The sequence below is a fragment of the Salvia splendens genome, chromosome 14, assembly GCF_004379255.2.
Source record: "Salvia splendens isolate huo1 chromosome 14, SspV2, whole genome shotgun sequence".
Lineage (NCBI taxonomy): Eukaryota > Viridiplantae > Streptophyta > Magnoliopsida > Lamiales > Lamiaceae > Salvia > Salvia splendens.
Window position 1 is genome coordinate 27,618,378 of NC_056045.1, and position 22,326 is coordinate 27,640,703.

Here is a 22,326-nt window from a genome sequence, read left to right on the forward strand (position 1 = left end):
AGAAAACATGCACTGGGTGGGTATATTCCTTGTTATTACAGTGGGTGAAATGAACTCAATTCTATCTATTCAGTTGCTCAAAATTAACTTGTTTTAGGAATCAAGATTAATTTTGTAGGCCAAGATTTATAAATCAAAATTGATGACATTGTCCCAAAACTAGTATGGAGCTTTAATCCATCAAAAAATGAAGTCATCCAAATGTCATCAAAACTCGTATTGATACTACTGACGTTCTCCCTTTCTACTTATTAAAAACAAATTTATTAAAAAATTAGGTATAATAACCATTTAAATAACAATTCAAAGCTTCTAATCCTCAAAGAAGGGGATTCACCTGCAGCATATAACTGCCTTCATCCTTGAAAAAGTTCGTTGACAAGTATGGTGCTACAAAGAAAATATTTGAAAGAAGCAATGGGAGATGTTGAATCCAGAAATTTAGCCTCTGAACTGAAAACAAGATCGAATTTTGAGCTGCAGCTGTCAGATTGAAGTTGAGGGCATGTATTCTTGCTTCAACATAAAGCAAGTAGCTAAAAACGGCCCGATTCTGACTTTTTTTTTTGTTGTCAAACAGGGACAGGAAGCTGAAGCAACGAAGGACGCCAGACATTATGAAGTTGCGTACGAGACGACACAGGTTGAAGTGCAATGCATTTGTGGCCTTTTCAATTTCAAAGGCTATTTCATTTGTGCAGGCACCTTAATCACAACAGTTTGTAGAAGAAATACTACAAGAGCAAATTTGCGTTGTGTTGTTTCCTAATCGTACTTGAATATATACTATTCCATTGGTAGTATCTCAATTTTACATAATGATCCGAAGATCAAAATGTAATTAAATCTCCATTCACCCACAAAAAATCTTTGAATAATTAAAGTAAAGCTAAACTAGGAAAGAGGTATGGGAGAAGCATGCCATATCTTTGAATTATAAACTAGGAAAATAGGTATGGGTGAAGCATGTGCATTGTTTTGAATAAATTCCCCAAATGAATTCAATAATTGGGTTAGGCTGCCAAACCAAACTTGACAGTTGCCAATTTCCCTCCTTTTTCACTCTCCACCATTTGCCCTAACACTCATTGTTCACTTCATTCTATTCAAAGTTCAAACCACCGCCGTCTCCTCTCTAATTGTTCTTTCATGATTTCAAGTTCTTCTTTGCAATCCTTCATTTTTCTGGTGCAGATCATTAGCTTCCCAGGTATTCTAACTCTAAAAGTGGCACAATTTCAATTTATTATTATATTTTTTGCAGATTTGTTTTATTTCATTCAAATCCTAACTTCTAACCTGGTTTTTGCAATATAATGCAAGGGCATAATCTTCATCCATCCATCCATCCATCCAGTGAGAGGCATCTACTTCAACATGTAAGTTGATGAGCTGTGCCTTCAACTCTATCTCTGAATTTTACAATTTTTGTTGTTGATTGAGCTCTGGATTTGGGAATTTTTTCTGTCACTCAATCATTCTCCATGTACAATGTACATTCTCTCTCGACAATTATTTGTGTTATTTCACTCAAATTCAACTTCTAGAGTCAACTGAAATATACTGAGTATTTTCATCACTACAGTTTGTTTACTTGAAACAATTAGTATTACATTTAAATATTAATAATAAGTGGTTAATTTATTGTTTCAGATTTTTATAACTGGAATATGGCCGAGATCCGGTACTGTGACGGGGCATCATTTATGGCAGCCGTCAATCCGGTATGTCTATGACAATTAAATTATTTTGCTTCCTAAGATTAAATAGTAAAAAACTAGTTATAATTACAATTTTTTATTATTTCTAGGAAACAAAACTCTATCTAAGAGGCCGGAGAATCTTCTCTTTTGTAATTGAAGAGCTCATGAGTACTCAAGGAATGAGTAATGCTGAAAATGTATGATTTATTCTATTTTTGCTCAAATTATTTGTCGTTTAATCATGGCATAACAAGGGTGTTGGTGATATTGTTGACAGGCTTTACTCATAGGAACCTCGGCAGCTGGGTTGGCCACGATCCTGAATTGTGATCGTTTCCATTCTTTTCTCCCCAGTGTCTGTCGTGTAAAATGCATTTCAGATTCTGGGTTCTTCATACGAGCGTAAGATTCAACTGATAACTTATAAATCTTGAATTGATGTTCGTTTTTCAACACTTACTGTTTTTTTTAATTTTTTTTTTTTTGTGTTGGAACCAATAGGAAACATCTCCATGGAGCTCAGGACAATATCATATACAAATTTCGCAACACAGTTTTATTTCATGTAAGGATTTTTGTGTATTTGAGAATAATTAACTTTTTCACTATCAATATTTTATATAGAGTATTTACCATTTTAAAGTTTCTATATCACATATAAACATTATCTAATCAACAACATTTTTTTCTCTAGGAATTAGCAGAATTTCTGCCAAAGTCATGCACACAGAGACATGTTACAGAATTGGTTAATGAACACAAATTTGATTTCCTCGCATTATTATATTTGAAACATGACTAATTAATTGTTTTTTTTAAATCTCAGTGTTTTCTCCCGGAAAATGTGGTCAATGATATTCGGACGCCGTTGTTTCTGTTAAACTCTGATTTTGACCGATATCAAGTAAGTTCTTCTATTTACAAAAATATAGAAACTTATATAATACTCTCTCCAAATTAATGAAAACGACCCATTTCTTGAACAAAATGAGATTTAATGTAATGCTGCTTTATTTTGCTTTGCTTTGTGGACAGAGGAGAACATAAAGAAAAAAGCGAGTGATATTTGTTTGAAAATATTCTAAGATAGTTCCTATCTTACAATATGGGAACATATTTACAGAAATTAGAACTTGTTATAAAAATGAGATCAATAGAGTGGACAAAATGGGCTTCTTTGAGATTAAAAAAAAACAATTAGGCTTCTTTGGGTTAATGTTATTTCAAAATCATAATTATATTTTATTTGTGTATTTATTCAGTTAGGGGTGCATGTATTACCAAATTCGTGTATTGAAGTTGGCTGGAAAGATTGCTTGAAAAATAATAGCAATCTTCCATGTTGCACGGACAATCAACTACAACTCATAATGGGTATTAGTTTCAACTACAATCAATCAACTAATAATAGTTTCAATTAAAACTATTATTAGTTCATAAATTTTATTTTCGATTGATCTTGTCCATAATCATTTGCATTTGATTTCAGATTTTCGGACTACATTTCTGAAAACATTGGAGAAACTAGATGATAATCCATCAAGAGGATTATTCATCACTTCGTGCTATGTCCATGATTTTGTTTACGAACCATTCAATTGGCAGGGAATACCCACTTTGCAAAATAAGGTAAGTTTTATGAGTTTATTTGCATATATGTCTCGAATAGTGGACCCGCATTTTGATCTATACCACGATTTAAATTATTCCATTTTTATGTGATTTTTGCTTTTGATTGCAGACAATTCAACAAGCCTTGGGTGATTGGTATTTCGAAAGGAGTAGTGTTCTATTCATAGACTGTCAAAATCTATATCCAATTAATTGCATTGTAACAGTTTGAATCCATTAAGTTTATGTAATTTTTAATATTAAATATATTTAAATTTAGATTTAAGGAAAATATTATCTATGTTGATATGGGCCTCATTTTACTCTAAGCGGCTACATATGGAAAAATGCCGATGCACCTCAAATTCTTGAAGGAGGTTGTATCCTAGAGAAAATGCTATAAGCTCTTTCATTCGTTAGTTCTTTCTTCGGTCGAATTGCGATTTAGATTTTTTATTTAATAGGAGATTTGTTTACCTAAAAAATTTCACTTGGTTCTCATTAGTCATAAGACTCATAACGGAATAGATGCATTAATTTAGATTTTGTATTTAATAGGAGATTTGTCTATTTAATAAATTTTAATTGGTTCTCATTACTCATAACAACAATAAATGAATTAATTTGTAAGTTTTGTTAGTGACATTATGTTATGTTGTGATAAATTATCTAATTTTCATTAAATAACGCTACACAAACTTAAATTATCTAATCTATAAGTTTTGTCAGTTATATTATGTTTTTTAAATTGCATGTTTCATCAAACACCCTTCCTTATAAACACTTTATAAACAACAAAATGGAGATACTATAAGTATAAACTAATTAAAACATGACTCCCCAATCCAAGCTAATAATCATGATCCTAGGTTTTCATATATTAAGTGTACTCACTCACTTTAGGATTTGATTACCAACCAAATCCAGAATGTGTCAAGGATTTGCCTCGAGAATGTCTGAATCCTTTTACAGTAAAAAAGTGCAAAGATGCATGCACATGATCCAATAGACATTTCGAGTTGTTGTCGTAACTTCATTATCAAGTTGTGGATATGCACATTATCAAGACATTTGGGACAAGTGCTCTATGGCTTGTATACTAATTTATATGCTGCAGATAGGGGTTGAAAATAAAAATACATTTGATGTCATAATAACACATTTTCTAATTCTATAATATAATTCTCCATTCTTACTTTTATCAGCAGTTTTTGTATGCAGCGGCGGATCCAGGTGGGGTCGCGTGGGGTCGGCCGACCCCACCGGCGGTCCACCGAACACTGCCGGAAAATATCATCTTCGACCTTTGACCTGGTGCAGTTTCGTCTCCGACCCCACGACAGCTTCAACCAGGGGCGGAGACACGTTTAAGGAGGGGCAGAAATTGTATGTAAGAAGGGGCTGAACAATCTATAAATAAAAAAGTGCAGAGCATGAAATATATTAATGGCCGCCGAGACTGGGAGGAAGAAGATGATTTTCCTAAAAAAGTGCTTCACTAAGTACTAAAACAATTACTATTATTATATTCTAACTTTCCTTGTAAAATGTGTCCAAATAATAAAATGTCAGTTTATTGCTATTGATTACATCGCAATGACTTTTTAAAATTGTACGACTTGTTTGAAATTTATGGATTTCTTTAAAACTTTTACTTTATTTAGCAAAATATTAACTTAATTTCTTAGTTTCCCATTAATAATATCAACAAATTCTAAATTTTCTTCTCCAATGTAACTTTTCCTTTTTCTTTGCAAATAATTCAAGCAAACTCAAAATTTGTTTTTATAGTGACTTTAAACCATAAGTTAATTTTTCTCTTTTTTTCTTTTAAATTTAATTATGCAAAAACTTTTTTCAGTATATTTATTATTTATTACCAAAATTTCTCTACCCCTTATGAAAAATTGTCTAATTTTTTATTTTGGTATATCGGCAAAATTAGTGACGTTTATATTAATTGAAACATTTTTACCAATTTTTCTCTTATTCGATTGTACTTTACTTATTCGAGTGAAAAGAATAAAGTATTTGAGAAAATAAAGTAAGAGATGAGATTTTTTGCTTTAAAGGGAATGACTCAGTTATGGTGGGACATCCCAAAAAATGAAAGTAACTAATTTATAACAAAGGGAGTATTTATTATTATTATTATTATTATTATTATTATTATTATTATTATTATTATTATTATTATTATTATTATTATTATTATTATTATTATATTCGACCCCACGGATTCCATGTTCTGGATCCGCCCATGTTTGTATGAGTAACCATGAACACCAAATACACCCTAATCTGAGGATCTTCCAAATCCAAATCATAGACTTCAAATTAAGTTTTTACTGTACTATGTATTTTGAGATAAAGTAACCCGACTCGGATCCTGAACCCCAGACGTTGTTGGTCAGGACCGTAATTTTGTAACTTGAACCCAGTTTTTGTATTTTTGAATTTTATTTTACACAATGCTTATTCAATTTCATTCTACACTTTTCCATTCGGTCCCACAATATCAACTTTCAAGTTCCATCGTCCGATCATCTGACACTACTGTCTTACCACCACTAAAGCCAATCAAGACAAAGTTAAGAACTAACTTATCAAAATCTCAATATATTTATCATTTTAATAATGATTCATGTAAGGTACGATTATTAATTTTCATAAAGAATTAATTTTGAACAATGCAAAAATAATGACACGAACACAAGCTTTAATTTATGATGAACAACTTCTTTCCAACTATTATTGAAGAAAACTATGAAAATTAGAAGATTTTATATGATTCTAAAACTAAGAAAAAAATAGCTAAAATTTAAAATCAGTTATAGAGGAAAATTTTGATACAAGAGATTATATTCGAAAGCTGTTAGGCCCTAGCCCGATGGGTTAGCTCGAAACCCGGCGGGTTAGGGTTGAAAATTACAACCCAAAAAATTCATAATCCGAATGGCCCGCACCCAAATAGCCCGGCAACCCTAGTGGGTTGGCCCGAACCCAAACGGGTTAGCCCGAATGACATCCCTGGTTGCTGCTTCAAATGCCTCTGCTGTTTACTTTTTTTATCCTAAAATTTCAAATCGTAGGTTTGAATTATTACTCAACTAGGGTTTCGAGAAAGAAGATAGATCATAGATGGCATTGATAATTGAGTGGATCTGATGGTGACGATCATCCATTTCATGTAGAATCAGTAAGATCACTTTTCACTCGCACCATGTTCTCGTAATTATTTATTCCCTTCGATTTTCGAATCTTTCCTTGCTCTTTATCTGTTTTTGCCTTACAATTGATTGGATCATTTTGATTTGGAGCTTTAGTGCCATTCTATTGAGATTTGGGATGTTTTGATTTTGGGTGATTGGAACTGATTGTATTCTGAATTTATTGTAATCTGGTAGTTTCTTTCTTTTTGATATTGGATTATTTTTTCATCTCTGTTTACTGCTACTCTTGCTTTTATTCCCCGTTGTTAACAAGCTTAATTTTGTATGTAGATGGAGCTAGTGTCACTTAATAGTGAGCCAGTGTTTGGGGAAGGCGATGAGTACGAAGACGGAGACTGTTCAGTTGCCGGAAACTCTGACAAACCTGACTCAATGCAGTTGGAAAGAGAATTTCTTCTGCCTATGGTGGGACTGGAGTTTGATTCTTTTGATGAAGCATATGATTTCTACAATGTTTATGCCAAGGGACAAGGATTTGGTATTAGAGTTAGCAATTCATGGTTCCGGTCAAAAAGAAGGGAGAGGTATAGGGCGAAACTCAGCTGCAGCAGTGCTGGTTTCAAGAAAAAGAGTGAAGCGAACAATCCAAGGCCAGAGACCAGAACGGGGTGTCCAGCAATGGTGATCATCAAGCTTGTGGATGCTCAAAGGTGGAGGATAGTCGAGGTTGAGCTTGATCACAACCATCCATTGAGCCCGGAAAGTATGCGATTCTATAAATCACACAAAAAGATGATTCTTGCTGCCAAGAAAGCGCTGCCGTCTGATCCTGTAAGAGAAGTACATACGATTAAGCTATACCGGACTGCAGTAGTGGATGGTTTGTGTAAGGCAGATCCGAGAAACGAAAGGAACACGATGGACAATTCAAAGCATCTAATCCTCAAAGAAGGGGATTCACTTGCAGCATATAACTACTTTTGTCGTATGAAGCTGACAAATCCAAACTTTTTTTATTTGGTGGACCTTGATGACGACGGCCGCTTGAAAAATCTGTTCTGGGCTGATGCCCGGTCCAGGATTGCATATAACTACTTCTGTGACACCATCATGATTGACACAACAAGCTTGACTAACAAGTATGAGATACCTTTGATTTGCTTCGCGGGAATAAATCACCATGGAGAATCTGTTCTATTGGGATGTGGCGTACTCGGAGACGAATCAGTGGAGTGTTTTATTTGGATGTTTAGGACATGGCTGACTTGTATGCAGGGGAAACATCCACAAGTTATTGTTACTGATCAGTCGAAACCCTTGCTTATAGCAGTTTCTGAGGTTTTTCCGCAGGCTTGTCATTGTTATTGTTTATCTTATATCATGCTTCGTGTGCCTGAGAAATTGGGTGGACTAAATGGGTTTGAAGTTATCAAGAGGCGATTCAGTAAAGCGGTTTTCGGTTCCCTGACAACATCCGAGTTTGAAACTTTCTGGGGGGAGATGATTAGTCAGCACAACCTGAGGGAGAATAAATGGCTACAACTATTGTATGAAGATCGTCAAAGGTGGGCACCGGTATACCTAAAGGACACTTCTTTCTTTGGGATGCTCCCAGTCAGTGAGGGCGAGGGAACAACTCCGTTTTTTGATGGTTATGTACATAAGCACACATCCTTGAAGGAGTTCCTTGACAAGTATGATATGGTGCTACAAAGAAAATATTTGAAAGAAGCAATGGGAGATGTTGAATCCAGAAATCTAGCCTCTGAACTGAAAACAGGATCGAATTTTGAGTTGCAGCTGTCGAAGGTGTACACGAAGGAAATGTTTGAAAAATGTCAGATTGAAGTTGAGGGCATGTATTCTTGCTTCAACATAAAGCAAGTAGCTAAAAACGGCCTGATTCTGACTTTTGTTGTCGAAGAGCAACAGGAAGCCGAAGCAAACGAGAAGGAAGTCAGACATTATGAAGTTCTTTACGAGACAACACAGGTTGAAGTGCGATGCATTTGTGGCCTTTTCAATTTCAAAGGCTATTTGTGCAGGCATGCATTAAGTGTCCTTAGTCACAATGGTGTAAAAGAAATGCCATCTCAATATATACTACGCTGTTGGAGTAAAGATTACAGGCGCAAATTTCTCGTAGACAGTGCAATTAGTGTGGACAGTCCTTTGCAGTGGCATGAAAATCTAATCCGGCACTCCCTTCAAGTTGTCGAGGAGGGAGCTCAATCGGAAGATCATTATGAAGCCATGATGCAAGAATTGAACTCTTTGCTGACTGAAATTAGTGTAATGGACAAGAATTATATGTGCAATAGCTGATGTGTATATGTGTTTGTGTTGTTTCCTAATCTTCCCTGAATATAAACTAGTATTTCATTGTTGGTTATTGATGAATGTACATAGGTGTCTCCAATCTCAAAGTTTAGTAGTATGAGAAAGTGTTTTGATATGTTGATGATGATATACAGTTTCATGCATCCCTAATTTATCTTGAAAGTAAGATCCATCTTTCTTTAAAGAAAGGGGCCAATTTGTTTCATCCATATCAATATTATTTCAGCATATGTTATGTGATCGTCATAGAACATAATAAGCTCATTCTATCTAGAATTTTCTTTGTTGATTCTTTCTTAGATTAAAAGGGATTAGATTTTTTATTTAACACTCCGTAGGATATTTGTTTAGATAATAAATTTAACTTTTTCTCATTAGTCATAAGACTCATAATAGCCATAGATGCATTAATTTTTAAGATCTGTCGGTTAAATTCGATTGTGATAAATTATCAGTCTCTAGTCAAATAATGCCATATAATCTTCAAAAACAACAAAATGGAGAGGCTATAAACTAATTAAAACATGACTCCCCAATCCAAGACAATAATTATGATCATAGGTTTGCATAGTTATATTATGTGTTCTCACTGAAGGATAGGATTATCAACCAAATCCAGAATGTGTTAAGGTTTTGCCTCCAGATTGTCTGAATACATTTTACCATGAAATGTTAGAAGATGCATTTGCTTCAGTAGACGTTTGGCCTTTGTCGACACACTTACCGCTGGTTGCTACTTTGGCATCCTCGTTAAACAAGTTGAGAATATGCACCTTTGTGACAATAATCTAGGTGCTGGCAGGGGTCAAACCATATGCGACAAGTCCAATGGCCTCTACATATAGGGGTTGTTAAAAATAAAAATACATGCTCCACTCCTAGTTCTCTCATAGTTGAGTCATTTCCATATATAGTAACTTTTTTCTCTTTTTTATTTTACTCTATCTTACTTTATTCTCTTCACTCCTCAATTCATTCTACACTGCATTGCTTCACGATCTGCTTTCTCTATTTCCAACCCTCACTTCGATATTCCAGTGAGCGGCATAATCTCCATCCACGACGAGACGCATCTACCTCAACTTCTAATGTGCCATTCAATTGCTATGATTAATTATCATATAATTATTCAGACCACATTTCTGATAACATTGGATAATCTCTCTCTCTCTCTCCACTCCTCATTTCAATATTCGACCATAAAATCTCCATCCACGACGAGATGCATCTACCTCAACTTCTAAAGTGTCGTTCGATTACTATGATTCATTATCATATGATTACGTGAAATTATTTTAATTGGAAGGAATGACTATGACTGAAATATTACTCCATATGATTATCGTTAGTTATAACAGTCATAGATGCCTTAATGTAAGTTGTCAGTTAAATTAATATGTTGTCAATTATAATATGTTCTCTTTCATCAAATAACACTATATAAACTTCATAAACAACAAAATGAAGAGGCTATAAACTAATTAAAACACGACTTCCCAATCCAAGACAATAATTTTAATCCTAGGTTTTCAAATATTAAATGCTCCCACAGACGGATCAGATTATCAACCAAATCCAGAATGTGTTAGATCTTGCCTCCAGAATATTTGAATCCTTTTTACTATGAAATGTGCGAAGATGAATTTGATCCAATACACATTTCGAATAAGTGTTGCAAGTACATTTGTCAACTCACTTGACTATGGTTGCTACATTCTCGTTCTCGTTAAAATAGTTGTGAATATGCACCTTTGCGACGATAAACTAGGTGGTGACATGGGTCAAGCCATTTGGGTCTAATGTTATGGCTACACAATGCTGTAACATATACACTACATATAGCGGTTGTTGAAAATAAAAAAATACGATGTTTTAATAATACATCTTCTAGCTAACTAATTCTACGATATAATTGTCTTTCTTACTTTTATCAAGGTTATTTAGTAATTTTGTATTAGTTTAAACAATGCTATAAACAACATACCAAACACAATTTAAAAATAATCTCAACAATTTCACAAATAAAATTATCATAGGTTTACTTATCTAACCATGGATACCATATACACCCTAAGTTGAGGCATCTTCCAAAGCATTGACTTCAATCCAGTTTATATAGTAGTATCTTTAAAGAAGACCACATGCAAACAAATCCTAGTACCTCTACTTCAAACCAGTTCATGGAGATAACCATTCAATTCAAATATGTAGCTGCAGAAACTGATATTGGAACACTATACTATTGCTATTGATCTCGGGACAATTTTTATGCTGCAGGAAGTTGAGATTGGTAGCTATTTAACGAACAATCTGATGCTTGAAAAAATATAAATGAGGGTAGAGTTTATTGATGCGATCCAACAGAGTGATCAAAGTTACTAGTCGAAGCCATTTTGAGTTCATCGCATGATTATGTTGGAACAGCAAAACAGGTTAGGGTATTTTTTTTATTAGATGGCTTCACTTGAATGGCATCTAAGTCTTAAATGAACACTATTGGCTTGTTTTATTTAGGTGTCTAGTTTCTAAACCATCAATAGATTCAATACATTATTACATGGAAATGGTGTGGCCTGATGATGACTTGTACAGATTGTTTGATCAACTGTATTTGCAGATTAGGAAAAAATATGTTGGAGATTTTACAAATTACGAAGTTGTTAGTTTCTGCATACATACAATTGGACTTGACTTGCAACATCTTCTCTCTTATGCTTAATTTAAGCTTAAATTCGACAAGTCATGCTTAGCTCCCCTCCAATGAAAAATAATATAAATAACAAAATGTCATGCTTAGCTGACCTAACTCATGCACTTACTACCTTCTCTTGTCAGGTAAGAAAGCTGACCAATTTTCCTACCCATAGTCACACACGCACATATATATACACCACAAACCTTGATGACACATTATACCAATACATAATTTAGTTCAACATAACAAGTTAGAGCAGCGCACCTCTAATGGCAGAGCACCATAAGAAGATATATCCAGATGTTGAAGTAGCGATGCCTACTCGGCCGCGAGCCTCGCTTGGACTAGAAACTGGAGATCCATCATCAATTCCGATGGTGCCACCAGGAAAACCCAAGCCTAAGCCTGATCCCAAGCCCAAGCCGGACCCCGATCCAGACCCTGAACCCGACCCTGAACCCAGACGTTGTTGCTGCAAATGCCTTTGCTGGACGGTTGGCCTCCTGACGCTCCTGGTGTTCATCGTTGGAGCCACTGCAGGCATTATATACCTTGTGTTTCAACCCAAGCTTCCCAAATATTCAGTTGACAACCTCAGGGTATCGGATCTGACACTCAATTTCGACATGACCCTTTCGGCAAGGTTCAATGTTAGGATCACCACCGACAACCCCAACAAGAAGATTGGAATCTACTACGAGAAGGGTAGCCGTCTGAGCGTATGGTACAAAGACACCAACCTCTGCCAAGGAGCCATCCCCAAATTCTACCAGGGGCATCAAAACAAGACGGTGTTGAATGTCGCCTTAACAGGGAGGAATCAGTATGGGACAACTCTGCTGAATGCATTGCAAGAGCAGCAGCAGACAGGCAGGGTGCCTCTCGATCTTAATATAAATGTGCCCGTCAGCATCAAACTTGGAGCCCTCAAGCTCAGGAAGGTTAGGATATTGGGGACCTGCATGTTGATTGTTGATAGTCTTACTGCTAATAGCTTAATCAGCATTAAAGCAAGCAGCTGTCATTTTGGACTCAAACTCTGAATAATTTCTTCTTCTTTTGGTCGCTGCCCGCGCCCCTCTTCCAATGTTCTGGAAGATATTTTGTTATTTTCTTTACTGGCATCTTTCACGTTCTTTGTGGGATCTACCTTCCTTTTTTGTATTTACCTTTCAACGATTATGTTAGTAGAGGAACAGCCTACACAAATAAATATCACACCATCTTGAAAAACAAAATTTACTGCATTGTCAAAAGATTGTAAGAGAACTACATTCACCATTCTGGAATAACTGCTAATAATACAATTCTAATATGATAAGTCCAGAGCTGTAACTTGATATCCTGTTGGAGTTGTCGCTTGGCCCATATTTGCAAAACATCAGCCAAGTAGATGAGGACTCAGACATGAGGAGTTAAAGGCCCTAACCATGATGAACTCTTTTACCTACTCTAAGATGATTCCCCTTGTGCTGCTGCCTAAGATTTTTCATACTTTGTAGATAACCTGGAAGAATTAGTCAACTGCACTCCTCTCCTGCTTAAAGTCATCAGAAATCTATACTTTACTTTAATTTCAACTGTCTCCTTAGATGCCCAGGTGCTTCCTGGTGCAAGCACGGAATTGTTGTGTCGATTAAGGTATAGACAGTATTTCTAGTGCGTATACATTTTAAGAAGTGCAGTAAACAACCTCTTCCACCATGTGGAAATATCCGTGGCAGCATTTTAGTCCCCAATTAGTGCCCGTGGTCTATGCTCTACTATGGAAAGAGACATTCCCGTCTGTGAGACAGCCCTGACAAAAGCCATATTTGCTGTTACAGTTTGTGCACACCAATAATCACCAGTACCAAAAACCACTTTGTTTTTCAAAGCCAGTTTTCTAGTTGTCGGAAGGCTCATCAGTCGTGTTGATGGACAGTCAGGCAATACCCTGGCATAGTCACTTGTTTATTAACGAAAGGATATTCACAAAGCTCTAAATACAAGCACCAAAGAAAGAAAAGAGTTCACAAAAACAATAACACACATTGCAGTTTCCATTTTCACTTTTCAAGACAGATCAAATCAAGTTATTCAGCAACCAAAAAAGTGAAAATAATAATCTCCTCTTCTTTGTTGAACTTGAATATGAGGCCAATTAACTAATTATCATAGTGATACAAGCACATGTAAATTGGTTCCTAAGAACTTACTTGAGAAATTTCAGAAAGAATTCAGCTCTTAGTTTCTCATTAGGTCCACCACACATTGTAATGAGCTCTTGGAACTCAAGCCGAACACTTTCACAGATAATTCCTCGTTTTCCTGATATTAAGCCAGACAACTCTCTGTGGATTGGATTTTGATTTTCCGAAACAACCTGGAATAGCATACATCAAGGGTCACTTGCAGATATCAACAAATCGAAAAAAAGGCAATAATGGGAAACAAGGCAGCATGCAGATGAAAGTTAAAGTTGAAGCAGAACAATAGGTAAGTTTACTATGACTTTTTGCTGCTTCTCACATTTCAAGCAATACGAGTGATACGATATGAGCATATTGAAGTCTCCCTTGTGAAGCGTTCATCTCATGAGCAATTGCATAATTTGCATTAACATAAAACTTGATGCTTAAATCCAGACTGCAAAGTTAAGTTGAAAAAACAAAATCCTGATTTTATAGTTTTAACCTAGAGACGCCACTGGCAGAATATATAGTCAGGCCTGAAGATCAAATTGACACTACATGATCAAAATCACGAATGCATTGAATACGGCTCATTAAAAAGGGAACTTTTCTATATCCACTTGCTAGTGAGCACCAAAAACAGCAAAGCACACTTATTAGTCTCGTATTATCACCTGGGAAATCACAAAGTCATAGTTTCCCTTAAAACGGTCTCTCAATTGATGCTCTGGTGTAGCCAAAAGCTTCTCTGTCCTTCCATTACTAATTCCTGAGGCAATGGCAACCATTGCTGTAGTATCAAAATTAACCAACTTGGCTTCAACATCCCTCCATGACTGATTCATTAATCCAACTTGAAGCTCCACTTCATCATCCAAAGAGCAGCACCAGCACTTCATTCCAGCAACAAGAGAACTTAAAGACAAGCCTGGATCAAAACCAGAGTGCTCGCAGCACTTATTACGCGAAACAGGACTACCCATCCTATTCTCACGGATATCTTTCTCCGGTTCAATTCCATCTTCCCCAACCTGTATTCTCACAGCACAAGCATCAGGAAACAATCTACCAAGCACTACATCAGTCCATTCCTCTTCCAGGTCCAACTCATGATAACATAGTGGCTCCATTTTCACATCCACGGCCTCAAATTCGCATCTAAGCTTCTGGTAAACATCGTCACCAAGGCCATTCGAAAAGAATAGCACGACCGATGATGGCCGGAGCGTTACAGGGGAGTGGCGCGCAGCATCGACAACTAGCTGAATCTTTTTCCTCAATCCCTTGTCCTTCTCAGAAGATCCGCCATTCCAGGAGATGCACCTAGGGTTTCTGCCGGAGACAATGAACCACACGGGATTCCCGTTCAGTGAGCAAACTACATCAACATAAACGCTAGACGATTTCGAAAATTCAATCGGCTTGCAGACGCGCGATACTCCGGTGACCGAGGGCTGCCGGAGCACATGAACCACCGCCTCTAAGTGTCCGATATTCAGACTGCCACATCAAATTAATAATATAAGCTAACTGTAGAACGAAATACAGAATAGATTATCAATGGAGGGGGATGTGCCTGAGAGGAGGAGAATTGAGATCAGACGCCGCGGCGGCGGAAATACGGTGGAGAAAAGTGAGCTCTGAGTTGATTAAACGGCATAGTGTGGTCTTCGACGAGGGAGAGAGCTTATTCCTTGGTATGTGCTGGAGTTGATCGATGAGAGAATCGCACCTTCTCTTGGCATCTTCCTCCGGCGAGGCGGAGGCGGCGCGTGCTTTCTCCTCCATCTTCTCGATGCTCAATTTTCGCTATTTCGGTTTGTACAATATATATTCCGAATATTTTGAATGTATTTTTTCTTTTTCTTTTTCTTTTTTGTTTTGAAATTATTTTCTGATTTGTTTAATTTGTTAAGTAGTGTAATGTAATACTTGGTGCATAGAGCGTAAATAATTAAAGAGTAAATCTCAGAGAAAAACACTATAGTGGTCTGTAAAATTTGGTCAAATTTTAATCGACTCTACACCTTTAAAATCAGTCAAAAAAATCTTAAATTTTAGACATTTTTTTAACTATTTCATAGCGAAAATTTTGCTTGTAAATTACACTGACGTATAATTTTTTTTTATTGTACATTAAATATAATTTCATTAAATTTTTTTTGACGTTGGACAATTGGGACTTATTTTCAAATTCGTGAATGCATCAATGGAGTAATTTTTTCAACTATTTATCCCAACTTTAAAGTATATGTTGGTTAAAAACATATGCAATGTTAGATATAAATTAGATTGATTGTAGTTCAATACTTGCCTTGTATGATCATAAAACTAGAGTAGTTCAATGTTAGATAAAAGTATTAGATTAATTAATGGAGTAGTTTTTTATTTATTATTGAGCGACAATTGACACACCTTCTTCGATTACATAATTCAATATTCACCAACTTCGATGATCATAAAATTAGATTCTTTACAACTCGAACCATATGTTATCCATGAGATGTAAAACCAATAAACTTGTTTTAGATCTTCTTAATAACGAAATTAACAGCAATGAAAATAGGTTAATCAGAACTTATATATCTACGAAAGAAAGAGGCATTGGTGAAATTCGAACTTATCAAGCTGGAATTGAGCATAGAAAATGGTTGAAATTATTATGCCACCGTAGCATACTTGCACACATTGAGATCTACACTAAAATGTGAATTTTACAGAGCAAAACACCACATAATTCATAAATTGTGACAACCATTTTGGTCATGGCAATATCATCACCATCATCACCATCATCATCTACTCTTCTGTGCTTGTTGATTCCACGAAAGATCCACCTCGGGAAGCTGGTACTCATCCGGCTTGAGGGCCAGAGTGAAATCCGGCAGCGTTGGCGCTGTCTCCATTATCCTACAACAAAACACCATCGTCATTCAATCATCCTCGTTGATGAGTAAAGACGAGACGAGGGGGGCGGCCGACTTACTTGTCGTGGGAGTAAAGATCCTTGTTGATTCTCACTTTGCTACAAGTATCCTTTGGAATCTTTTCAGACAGAAACTTCATTGTTCCCCACAGAGGAGGATTCCTACACAGATTCATACACTTGTACAAAATAAAATAAAATAAAATAAAATGATTGATTTGAGCAAATGGAATGTGATGATTCTACCTAGATAGGGGTGTTGATGAGTGAAAAGCTTCACATGCTTTGTTGCTCTCTTTGAGGCACTCATCTGCTGCTTGCAGAGCAGCTACAGCCATTCCGTGAGACTTCTCTGTGTTCCCCTCGTCCAGAATCAGGCCGTGGTAGTAGTACGCTGCAGCCTGCACCCGAACAACCATCAATTGCTATAACAATTATCTAAACGAATCCCCATTCATTCGTAGTTAACATACCTTTGCCTCGAGGTATTTCCACTTCACGAATAGCCTGTGCTTCTCTCCCCACCCGTTCGCCAATGCAAGGTTCATTATGTTATCTTGTGCCTGCCATCACAGAAATCCCCATTATCTACGTGCCCAAAAGTAACGAGCCACTTACAATGCGAAAGAGGGAGTAACAGACGATACCTGTTGCCAGTATTTCACCATCTCGCAGGCAAGTCTTCGTTTCACAGCCAATGTTGCTTTAGTGCTGTCGATAGCGAGTCCCAGCTGAATATCAACACCCTATTCAACGCACGAATTAGCTCCCACAAAAACAGATAAAACTTCATCGACTATAGTTTTTCACAGACGGGGCAACACAGACAGTGATTTCTGGGATATGTCATGTCCTAATTAAGCTAGAAATAGACGAGCAAATCATGGAAACGTGTGCTCTAATGTAGTACTCTACCTAGGCATTGTTATTAATCATCAAACATTATTAACTCCGAACCCTCGTGCCTTCCAAAAGTCCATGCTCAGTTATTATTAATTTGTTTAAAACCTGCAAAAATTTTCAGGTTTTATGCTCGGGAATCATGTACGATTCAGGCAACACAACCTCGGATGAACCTCAAGATGAAAGATCTATCTAAGCATTGGCCACAAGGCAGCAAACGAAACGAGATGAAGCCAATACCTGTCCAAGCGCTTGAAGGCAGAGTGCTCTTAGAACTCCTTCAGCAAGGTCTACCGGAAGATTTCTCCTTAAGAACATAATGGCAAACAAGGATTTAATCGAGCAATTCTTGGATACGATCCAGAGTAATAATTAAAAGCGCACAAAATGATACCTTTGTTCGTCGGGCAATTGTGGGAGAACATGCCGGACGGCACAGTCAAGGTAACCAGCTGCCTTCAAGAAAACATCAACAGAAGATCGACGACTCTCTGTTGGAAAAGGACCACATTACAGAAGAACGAAAAAAGCTTTACACAAAGCACACAACTCTCATAGTAATGTTTCTTAAACAATATTTATAAGGCATTGTATGATCATAACATATATGTCGGTATACGAATCATACAACAATAAACGAACAAAACATCAGTTTTTCATTGAAATGGTTTCAACATTACTTCACCTACAATGCAATTATGCAACAGCAAGCATTTCTAGATATGTTTATAAGCCCAAAAGTTGCATACCTTCTGATAGCTTGGGCTGATAACCATCGACTGACGTTCTTGGAAGGAGCAACAGGTTAGCTTGAGATAACGATAGCGTTGCCATCAAGTGCAAAACAGATAATACTTCATACCAAGCGCTACACATTGCCGTTTCCTGTAGACACAGACAAGGATAATGAGCTGAACGGCTCAACAGAAAAAAAATTAAAGAACGATGTCCGTGAGGTTTTAGTTTGACCTCTGCTTCGTCTTCTTGATTGATCCAAACAAACTCTACTTTGTGTTGCAAGGGACTCCCTGCACAATGCAAACAAGTCACACTCGCCATAATTGGTAAAACAAGGGGATTAGCCAAGCAAAAGGCTTACCATCTTTAACCAATCCCAGAAGCACAGGCAGATAATCTTCTAGAGCGTGAAGGAGATCGCCCAGTGTCGAACCTCCTGCAAGAATCAGTCAGCTTATGCAACACCAACACGATATGAAAACAAAACGCAATATTAAGTTACTACTAACCATGCTGGGTTGCAGTTTTCCTTCTTGTTCTTGTGATCGTTGGAGCTTCTTGCCCGGCCATAACAACTATCCTCGTTCTAAGCGCAGAGAGGCGCTCCACCAAGCTTTTAGACAGGTGATCGCCCAGCGCCTCTGAGAAATTGGCGGGCTTAGGGATCCGTAAACCCGGAACAAACACAGCAACATCCCCAATGTTCGCTGGCCTCCTCCGGTTCCCTCCCGTGTCCTTTTGAGTCGATTGAAAACATCCCATTTCTGATAATTTTATCAATCCGCCAACGGAAACAACCAACCCAGGGAGCCCTGTACAACAATTTCAAGAATTTGCACAGATTCACATCATGAGTCAAGACAACCAAAACCAAGAAAAGCAGCTGACAAAGTGTGTATAACTAACTAAGAGATGGAAATGTGCTTACAAATAATTCAGAAGCTGTGTGTCTTGGCAGATCCCTCTAGAAATTTCTGCATTGAAAAAAAATAAACAAAATGAAAAGGGAAGTGATATCATCAATGTCACAAGAGCCCCATGAAAGTGCTAGCTTTTTCAATGCGACCAACCTTGATTAAAAATCTAATCTTTGATTTAGGATTGGGTTTAAGCAAAAACGTTTCTCGCTTTCTGGTATTTGACTCACGAGAGAAGCATTTTGAGTAAAGCATAACCATAAGCCATAATTCAGGAAGCAAGCAATCAGCACAAGCAAACTCATATTTATCCATAGTATTTGCCACAATTGAACCCAACAATCAGAAAGAATCCCACTTCAATCACAGCTGATTTCTAATTTCTAACCCAAAGATTCAATCTTTAGAGATAAAATCATACCTGAAGTGAAACAGAGCCCAGAAATTCCATCACACAAGAGAGATGATAGAAGGGAGGAAAAGATTGTGAAAATTTTCACTTTTTGGGATTGATTCTGCTATGGGATTTGGTGGAAAGAGTTGAAACCATCAAGAAAAGTCGAATCGAATCAACCCCAATTGAAACTAGACTCTGATTGAATTGAATTGAATTTGTGTGCCGCATATATCAACATCAATTACAATGAGGTGGAAAGAGACTTGCAAGTTTCAATGTGAAGCGTGGAGTGGAATTGTTGATAAGTAGTCGCAGCAAGCTAAGAGAGAGAGAGAGAGAGAGAGAGAGAGAGAGAGAGATTTTATAAAGAATTTGGAATGCAAACAACACAAAGATTTACTGAATATTTATAGTTAAAAACTTAAAAAGTAAACTGTAAAACACAAATGACAATGGGAAGAAGCTAAATTTGTGTTTTAATGGCGACGAGTGAGACCTTTTTTTGAAGGTCATAGTCCATCTCTTTTCTGTATTTTTCAGACAAACATCTTTGTATGTGATTTAGCTTTTTTTCTCTCTCCTAAATTTTCTGAACGGCAAAACTACCTAACATGAAAATTGTTATCATCTAATGTAATAAACTAATCATTTTCCTCGAAAGTAGTAACTCTCTGATTATTGTCACTTGACCAAATCTATCTTGAACTTCTAATTTTCTGAATTTCTTTTTTATTTTAAATCAAGAAATCATTTTTATAATTGAGGAAAATCAGAAGATATGCTTGAATATGAGAATATCCAATACTATTAGATTGGCACGAAACGGCGGGGAAGGGGTTCTAGAAAAGTAGAAATTAATCACATTTCCTAGTCCAAATTAAGGGTATTTATATCTCTATGTGCTCAACTTGAATGTGGTCCAATTTTTATAGTAATGTAGGTTCTATGAATAGATTCAGTCACATACATTTTAGCATTAAAACCTTGGATCAAGTATTGGATTTTTCTTTATTATACTATATTAAAGAAACCATCATTGAAATGTAGGCATATACTAGTAAAAGTGAATAAGAAGATGTACGAAGAATATAGCTAAACTGATGAAATGAGTAACAAATTGATGAAATGAGTAATACCGCACGGGCTTAACTCAGTTGGTTCCTGGGTGGTAGATTGTCCCTAAGCAGACAGGATCGAATGCTGGCAGCCGCAGTGTGGGAGTTTCACCACTGTGGTGGCTCCTTGTGTGCTGGTTACCAGTGTAAGTTCCTCCCACCTAATGGGCCGCTGAGGTACCGTGTTTGAACCCCTCCATAGCGATGTCGGGCCGGGTTATGGGGGCGCCTGGGGTGAGCGAATCACCTTTTGTCCCTAAGTAATAGGCGAGGTAAGTACTTAAGAGAGGCAAATGACCCACTCAAATATTTTCATATAGAGTTACAAATATAACAATATACATTTATTTACTTTAATATGTGTTGATTTTGTGGCTAATGTAGGAATATTTATTCCTATATGTGACCTATGTAGATATTGATTTAATATCAAAGGTCAAGTTCAACACAAATCAGTTGAATTCTAACATGAAAGACGATTCCGTGATGGATCGGTTTCAATTAAAGAGTTAGAATCGGGTGTATTGATAACCCTCTTCTCTTGCCTTGAATAGATGATATAATGTATGTATATTAGTATGTGAATGAGGTAGAAAAACTGTAGGAAATCTGATAGTTATATGTGAACGGACACAATGCTTCGTGAAAGGTTGCATGTTGTCTATATAAACACATCAGATTTTACAGATAAATGGTTACATAAATTACTACAGATTTCACATATAAAGATATACAGAAGAGTAAAATTCATATCAGATTCTTCTCTATCGAAAGAATCTGAAAAGCAAAGGCTAAAGAGACGATAATATCAACCGCAGCTTTAGGGGAAACATCAACTCGTGGAATTCCACCCTACATCAACTATAAGCTATGGATGGAGGTTGGTAAATCATCTCTTTGATGTGATATATGTTGTGGTTGAATTAACGCAAATCTAGGATGTGATTTCAGGAAAGAAATCGTTAAGAATTGGCTAACAGTTAATGCATGAGACCAAAGATCACAAGTTCAAATCGGAACCTTGAAAAAATTATATTTATAAATTTATAAAAAAAAAGTACTCCTTTCGCCCCGCTTCAAGTGAGATGCTTCTTTAGGGCTCGAATTTTTAGAAGTGTTGTTTAGTGTTCAAATAAAGAGATAAAAGAAATTTGTTTTTTTCAAAAAAGAAATGTATTAGTTGAGACAATCCAAAAAAGAATATAAATCATTTAAATAGGACAAATGGAATACTTATTTAATTTACCAACTATATAACCCTCTTCAAATTCTCAAAATTTCTTCATACAATTTTTTCACCTCCCAAAATAATTTTATGGCTCCACCCAAAAAAAAAGTAAAAAACCTGCATATTTTTCAAAAAAGGGATGAAATCAGCATATGAGCAAAATATATAAATAATACCCACACCATATAAACACATAAGTACTCCACATAAGATATGGTTTGGCAGTTAAATGCAATCTAATCTACTCGAAATGAGTAGTTTATGACTTTATGGAAACACCGTTAGATGCTGTTTTGACTTGTTTGGTTTTATTAAAGCATAGAAAAATGTTACTAATTGTTTAGTAAAGAATATTTGCAACAATCGTACGTTGGATTACTGTGGAATAATATAATTAAATCTGATT

General features: G+C 36.3%; 5 protein-coding genes across 6 annotated transcripts; 3 read left to right on the plus strand and 2 right to left on the minus strand.

Annotated features, from left to right (window-relative positions):
• The first annotated feature begins 572 nt into the window (after positions 1 to 572).
• Positions 573 to 3,600, plus strand: LOC121763613 (pectin acetylesterase 8-like). The gene is made up of 11 exons (XM_042159672.1): positions 573 to 1,210; positions 1,324 to 1,379; positions 1,654 to 1,724; positions 1,811 to 1,900; positions 1,981 to 2,105; positions 2,205 to 2,268; positions 2,398 to 2,451; positions 2,530 to 2,607; positions 2,966 to 3,077; positions 3,193 to 3,332; positions 3,445 to 3,600. Exons 3-11 carry the CDS (start codon positions 1,671 to 1,673, stop codon positions 3,544 to 3,546), a joined length of 819 nt encoding a protein of 272 aa, XP_042015606.1. The 5' UTR covers positions 573 to 1,210; positions 1,324 to 1,379; positions 1,654 to 1,670; the 3' UTR covers positions 3,547 to 3,600.
• A 2,769-nt stretch (positions 3,601 to 6,369) lies between these two features.
• On the plus strand, positions 6,370 to 8,879 carry LOC121765519 (protein FAR1-RELATED SEQUENCE 6-like). Its single transcript, XM_042161700.1, has 2 exons — positions 6,370 to 6,513; positions 6,818 to 8,879. Exon 2 carries the CDS (start codon positions 6,818 to 6,820, stop codon positions 8,810 to 8,812), a length of 1,995 nt encoding a protein of 664 aa, XP_042017634.1. The 5' UTR covers positions 6,370 to 6,513; the 3' UTR covers positions 8,813 to 8,879.
• Positions 8,880 to 9,729: 850 nt separating this feature from the next.
• Positions 9,730 to 12,612, plus strand: LOC121765798 (NDR1/HIN1-like protein 6). Its single transcript, XM_042162036.1, has one exon. The coding sequence runs from the start codon at positions 11,792 to 11,794 to the stop codon at positions 12,563 to 12,565; it is 774 nt and encodes a 257-aa protein (XP_042017970.1). The 5' UTR covers positions 9,730 to 11,791; the 3' UTR covers positions 12,566 to 12,612.
• A 135-nt stretch (positions 12,613 to 12,747) lies between these two features.
• On the minus strand, positions 12,748 to 15,519 carry LOC121765797 (UPF0415 protein C7orf25 homolog). Of its 2 annotated transcripts, XM_042162034.1 has the most exons (5): positions 15,273 to 15,519; positions 14,371 to 15,196; positions 13,721 to 13,887; positions 13,216 to 13,458; positions 12,748 to 13,129 (listed from the first exon to the last, which is right to left on the minus strand). In XM_042162034.1, exons 1-4 carry the CDS (start codon positions 15,482 to 15,484, stop codon positions 13,251 to 13,253), a joined length of 1,413 nt encoding a protein of 470 aa, XP_042017968.1. In that variant the 5' UTR covers positions 15,485 to 15,519; the 3' UTR covers positions 12,748 to 13,129; positions 13,216 to 13,250. The 2 variants fall into 2 exon arrangements, with proteins under 2 accessions (XP_042017968.1, XP_042017967.1); XM_042162033.1 differs by having other exon boundaries at positions 12,748 to 13,458.
• A 785-nt stretch (positions 15,520 to 16,304) lies between these two features.
• Positions 16,305 to 19,952, minus strand: LOC121765782. The gene is made up of 13 exons (XM_042162009.1): positions 19,602 to 19,952; positions 19,192 to 19,237; positions 18,773 to 19,075; positions 18,625 to 18,699; positions 18,495 to 18,553; positions 18,275 to 18,410; positions 17,920 to 18,016; positions 17,766 to 17,832; positions 17,270 to 17,368; positions 17,096 to 17,185; positions 16,869 to 17,023; positions 16,683 to 16,784; positions 16,305 to 16,606 (listed from the first exon to the last, which is right to left on the minus strand). The coding sequence occupies exons 3-13, from the start codon at positions 19,023 to 19,025 to the stop codon at positions 16,492 to 16,494; spliced, it is 1,248 nt and encodes a 415-aa protein (XP_042017943.1). The 5' UTR covers positions 19,026 to 19,075; positions 19,192 to 19,237; positions 19,602 to 19,952; the 3' UTR covers positions 16,305 to 16,491.
• Between the last annotated feature and the right edge of the window lie 2,374 nt (positions 19,953 to 22,326).

Excerpts from the sequence above, each read along its gene's own strand:
- LOC121763613 (XM_042159672.1), top strand. The coding sequence starts at position 1,671 with ATGGCCGAGATCCGGTACTGTGACGGGGCATCATTTATGGCAGCCGTC. Across the intron at positions 1,901-1,980 it reads GAATGAGTAATGCTGAAAAT|GCTTTACTCATAGGAACCTC; the intron begins GTATGATTTATT and ends TATTGTTGACAG. Across the intron at positions 2,452-2,529 it reads AGAGACATGTTACAGAATTG|TGTTTTCTCCCGGAAAATGT; the intron begins GTTAATGAACAC and ends TTTAAATCTCAG.
- LOC121765782 (XM_042162009.1), bottom strand. The coding sequence starts at position 19,025 with ATGGGATGTTTTCAATCGACTCAAAAGGACACGGGAGGGAACCGGAGG. Across the intron at positions 18,017-18,274 it reads TCAGCCCAAGCTATCAGAAG|AGAGTCGTCGATCTTCTGTT; the intron begins GTATGCAACTTT and ends CTTTTCCAACAG. Across the intron at positions 17,369-17,765 it reads GCCTTCAAGCGCTTGGACAG|GGTGTTGATATTCAGCTGGG; the intron begins GTATTGGCTTCA and ends TGCGTTGAATAG.
- LOC121765519 (XM_042161700.1), top strand. The coding sequence starts at position 6,818 with ATGGAGCTAGTGTCACTTAATAGTGAGCCAGTGTTTGGGGAAGGCGAT.
- LOC121765798 (XM_042162036.1), top strand. The coding sequence starts at position 11,792 with ATGGCAGAGCACCATAAGAAGATATATCCAGATGTTGAAGTAGCGATG.
- LOC121765797 (XM_042162034.1), bottom strand. The coding sequence starts at position 15,484 with ATGGAGGAGAAAGCACGCGCCGCCTCCGCCTCGCCGGAGGAAGATGCC. Across the intron at positions 15,197-15,272 it reads CTCAATTCTCCTCCTCTCAG|TCTGAATATCGGACACTTAG; the intron begins GCACATCCCCCT and ends TTGATGTGGCAG. Across the intron at positions 13,459-13,720 it reads TTCTTTCTGAAATTTCTCAA|GGTATTGCCTGACTGTCCAT; the intron begins GTAAGTTCTTAG and ends TGACTATGCCAG.